General features: G+C 47.1%; 1 protein-coding gene across 3 annotated transcripts in view; it reads right to left on the bottom strand.

The window, feature by feature from the left end:
* Window positions 1–2532: 2532 nt before the first annotated feature.
* PRDM14 (PR/SET domain 14) overlaps window positions 2533–4816 on the bottom strand; it is a 23357-nt gene continuing 21073 nt past the window's right edge. For 2 of the 3 annotated variants that reach the window (XM_017872725.1, XM_017872723.1), the window contains one exon: window positions 2672–3187. In XM_017872725.1, the coding sequence (XP_017728214.1) occupies window positions 2960–3187 (228 nt within the window). In that variant the 3' untranslated portion in view covers window positions 2672–2959. Of the gene's footprint in view, window positions 3188–4816 lie in introns of all 3 variants that reach the window. The other variant, XM_017872724.1, reaches the window with a different exon arrangement.

Genomic DNA, 4816 nt, shown 5'->3' with positions numbered 1-4816 from the left:
TCCCCAGGCGGTCAGCACAAACACGACTGGGATGGGACAGATCCTCAGCAGCTGTGGCTGCCTTCGAAGCACTTTTATCCTGCTCATTCTGGTCTCAAATCTTCCACGTGGGTATTTCAGTCTGTTGTTGCTTAATTTAATATAGAGAAGAATGGGATGGATAGTCTCCAGAAAAATGTTATTTTCCTTTTTTTCTTTTGAGACAGTCTCTCTGTCACCCAGGCTGGAGTACAGTGGCACCATCTCAGCTTACCGCAACCTCTGCCTCCCAGGTTCAAGCGATTCTCCTGCCTCAAACTCCTGAGTAGCTGGGATTACAGGCATGCACCACAATGCCCGGCTAATTTTTGTATTTTTAGTAGAGATGAGGTTTTGCCATGTCTGCCGGGCTGGTCTCAAACTCCTGACCTCAGGTGATCCACCCGCTTCAACCTCTTAAAGTGCTGGGATTACAGGCATGAGTGAGCCACTGCACCTGGCCCAGAAAAATGCTATTTTCTTAACAGGATCCATAAACTGGGCATAGAGGCTAGTTAGGAGGCTGGGCTCTGGAGTTGGGCAGAGCTGGCTTTGCCTCTTAAAGGCAAATCAGCTTGCCCCACTTCTTTCATCTCTCTCAGTCTCAATTTCCTCATCTGTAAAGTCGTAAACTCAGTGGTATCATCTCACAGGGTCAATGCTCCATAGATGTTGGCTATTATGATACACATATGAGATGAGTCTGATGTCTCTGTGCACGTTAGAGAAACCCATTCCCCGAACACTTGCATCAGCTGTAGGATACCATGCAGAGCATATTTTTCTTTTCAGTGGGCCTCTGTGTGTTTGTGTGTGCTCTGCACCCTGTATTAGCAGGAACTAGCTAATTAGAAACCCCCCCCCAAATATCCTATTTCATACTGTCTATTCATCAGTAATGAAATCAGGTTTAAACCTAGAGCAATATCGATATTTTTTTTTAGCCTTTCTTCATTTGCTTATCATATTTCTTCCCCAATTACTTAACATCACAGATGCTGGGACAAATAACTTCTGTGCCCTCCAAGTAACTTTGGAGCTAAACACATTAACCGGCATTTGTCATGTAGTGGGGGAGGGGTGGGAACCAAGTGTTTAAAATGAATCAAAATAAAGATGGAATATTAATTCACGACTGAAGATAGTTACAATACTAATGAAGCTCTGACTCGAATGAGTTCTTATTTATTTGTTTTTATTTATTTGAGACAGGGTCTCGTTCTATCACCCAGGTTGTGCACCATCACGGCTCACTGCAGCCTCGACCTCCCAGGCTCAACTGATCCTTCCACCTCAGTGTCCTGAGTAACTGAGACTACAGGCATGTGCCACCATACCTGGCTAGTCTTTTTTTTGTTTTTTTTTTTTGGAGACAGGGTTTCACCATGTTGCCCAATCTCGTCTGGAACTCCTGGGCTGAACCAGTCTGCCCACTTTAGCCTCCCAAAGTGCTGGGATTACAGCCATGAGCCACTGTGCCCAGCTAAATTTTTTTTTTTTTGAGACGGAGTCTCGCTCTGTCGCCCGGGCTGGAGTGCAGTGGCCGGATCTCAGCTCACTGCAAGTTCCGCCTCCCGGGTTTACGCCATTCTCCTGCCTGAGCCTCCCGAGTAGCTGGGACTACAGGCGCCCGCCACCTCACCCGGCTAGTTTTTTTGTATTTTTTAGTAGAGACGGGGGTTCACCATGTTAGCCAGGATGGTCTTGATCTCCTGACCTCGTGATCCGCCCGTCTCGGCCTCCCAAAGTGCTGGGATTACAGGCTTGAGCCACCGTGCCCGGCCCCAAATTTTTATTTGTATTTAATTTATTTATGTATATTTTAGAGGTGGGAATCTTGCTGTTTCCAGGCTAGAGTGCACCGGCTATTCACAAGTATGATTATAGAGCACTACAGTCTCAAACTCCTGAGCTCAAGGGATCCTCCTGCCTCAGCCTCCCAAGCAACTGGAACTACAGGTGTGTGCCACCACACCTGGCTTTAAATTAGCATTTATTTATTTATTTATTTATTTAGTGGGGTTTTTGTTTGTTTTTGTTTCTGCCAAGTGCACCGTATGATAAGTGAATTTTTAGAGAATTTGTTCTAGGCCTGATGCAGTGGCTCACACTATAGACCCAGCACTTTGGGAGGCCGAAGTGAGAAGATCAGTTGAGCCCAGGAGTCTGAGACCAGCCTGGGTAACATGTTGGGACCTGCCTCTCTGTCTCTTTATATATATAAAAGAATCTTTTCTGTAAAGAAATATAACACGTGATATCCACATAGTATAATTGAAGGCCCAAGGCAAATAGTAGAGAAAAATCTACCTTTCTCTTGGCTCATTGCAACCTCCGCCTCTGGGTTCAAGCAATTTCCCTCCCAAGTAGCTGGTATTACAGGCATGTGCCACCACACCAGGCTAATTTGTGTATTTTTAGTAGAGACGGGGTTTCACCATGTTGGCCAGGCTGGTTTTGAACTGTGACCTCAGGTCATCTGCCCATCTGGGCCTCCCAAAGTGCTGGGATTACAGGCGTGAGCCACCCGGCCAACTGCAGGGACTTCTATAACCCATAAAAGGAAATAGAGAGAATCTGAATCCTTTGTTTTAACATTGTCTCCACACTCTGAGGGCTAGTCGTTTTTGGGTTTTTGTTTGTTGGTTTGTTTTTTTGAGTCAGGGTCTGGTTCTGTCACCTAGGCTGAGCAGTGGGGCGATCTCAGCTCACAGCAACCTCCGTCTCCTGTGTTCAAACCATCCTCCCATCTCAACCTCCTGAGTAGTTGGGACCACAGGCATGTGCCACCACCCCTGGCTAATTTTTATATTTTTTTGGTGGAGACGGGGTTTCACCATGTTGCCCAGGCTGGTCTTGAACTCCTGGACTTGAGAGATCCACCCGCCTCAGCCTCCCAAAGTGCTGGGATTACAAGCATGAGTCATTGTGCCTGGCAGGGCTAGTAGTCTTCATGAAACTTCATGTGGGAGTAGAATGTTTCTTGATCTGAGAAGATTTTCCCACAGATGCTGCATGAGCAGCCCTCATCCTCCTTGTGTGAACGCCGGACATGGCTGTCATGGGCAGCATGGGATGCAAAAGATTTACCACAGTACTTGCATTTGAAGGGCTTCTCCCCAGAGTGCTGCCTGATGTGTGTGCGGAGTATGCTGGAGGCAGTGAACCTCTGCAGAGAACAGAAACACAGAGTACAAGAAAAAGTCAATTTCCATGAACTGGACAACCAATTAAACTAAGACGTTAATTTCACTGTTGCTCATCCTTACAGACAAACCTTGAGTTTTAAGGCCACAGAGCACTCCTGGTCATCAGCAGTAGCCTTAATCAGAAAGGACTCCACTGACGTGTCCTTCTGGCTGGTTTTGAGAAGCACTGGATGTTAGAACAGTGGTTCTTCAGTGGATAGATTATCTGGAGGTCCAGTTTTTAAAAAAGCAGATTGCTGGCTGGGCGCAGTGGTTCATGTTTGTAATCCCAGAACTTTGGGAGGCCGAGGTGGGTGGATCACCTGAGGTCAGGATTCGAGACCAGCCTGGCCAACATGGTGAAACCCCATTTCTACTAAAAATACAAAAATTAGTTGAGCATGGTAGCATGCACTTGTAATCCCAACTACTTGGGAGGCTGAGATGGGAGAATTTCTTGAACCCAGGAGGCAGAGGTTGCAGTGAGCCGTTATTGAGCCACTTTACTCCAGCATGGGTAACAGAGTGAGACTCTGTATAAAAATTTAAAAAAAGCAGATTGCCAGCCTGGGCAACATAGCAAGACCTCATCTCTACAAAAAGTAAAAAAATTAGCTGGGCGCCGTGGCTCACGCCTGTAATCCCAGCACTTTGGGAGGCCGAGGCGGGCGGATCACAAGGTCAGGAGATCGAGACGACAGTGAAACCCCATCTCTACTAAAAATACAAAAAATTAGCCGGGCGCGATGGCGGGTGCCTGTAGTCCCAGTTACTCAGGAGGCTGAGGCAGGAGAATGGCGTGAACCCGGGAGGTGGAGCTTGCAGTGAGCCGAGATCGCGTCACTGCACTCCACCCTGGGTGGGGGACAGAGCGAGACTCCGTCTCAAAAAAAAAAAAAAAAAAAAAAAAAAAAAAAAATTACCTAGGCATGGTAGCATGCACCTGTGGTCCCAGCTATTTGGAAAGCTGAGATGGGAGTATAATTTGAGCCCAGAAGGTCGAGGCTGCAGTGAGTTACGATGGCACCACTGCACTCCAGCCTGGGTAACAAAGCAAGACCCTCTCTTTAAAAAAAAAAAAGACCGGGCGTGGTGGCTCAAGCCTGTAATCCCAGCATTTTGGGAGGCCGAGACGGGCGGATCACGAGGTCAGGAGATCGAGACCATCCTGGCTAACACGGTGAAACCCTGTCTCTACTAAAAAAAAATACAAAAAACTAGCTGGGCGAGGTGGCGGGCGCCTGTAGTCCCAGCTACTCGGGAGGCTGAGGCAGGAGAATGGCGTGAACCCGGGAGGCAGAGCTTGCAGTGAGTCGAGATCTCACCACTGCACTCCAGCCTGGGCGACAGAGCGAGACTCTGTCTCAAAAAAAAAAAAAAGCAGATCGCCAACCCTACCTAAGAGAGTGTGACCCAAAAAATCTGACATGAGACCCAGGAGCCTGCATTTAAACAAGCAATTCTGATGTGGGTCCTAGGATCATACTTCAAGACAAACCTCATTACAGAAGGAGAAGCTAATATCAACCAGAAGCTAATATCGGCCAGTGTCTTTGCATAAGTCAGTGCCTTACTGGTTTTCTTCTTCTTTTTAATTTTTTTTTTTTTTT

This window comes from Rhinopithecus bieti, unplaced genomic scaffold (assembly GCF_001698545.2).
Source record: "Rhinopithecus bieti isolate Rb0 unplaced genomic scaffold, ASM169854v2 scaffold_6536, whole genome shotgun sequence".
NCBI lineage: Eukaryota > Metazoa > Chordata > Mammalia > Primates > Cercopithecidae > Rhinopithecus > Rhinopithecus bieti.
Note: the sequence above shows the minus strand (reverse complement) of the source record. Positions and strands in the feature narration are given on the sequence as shown.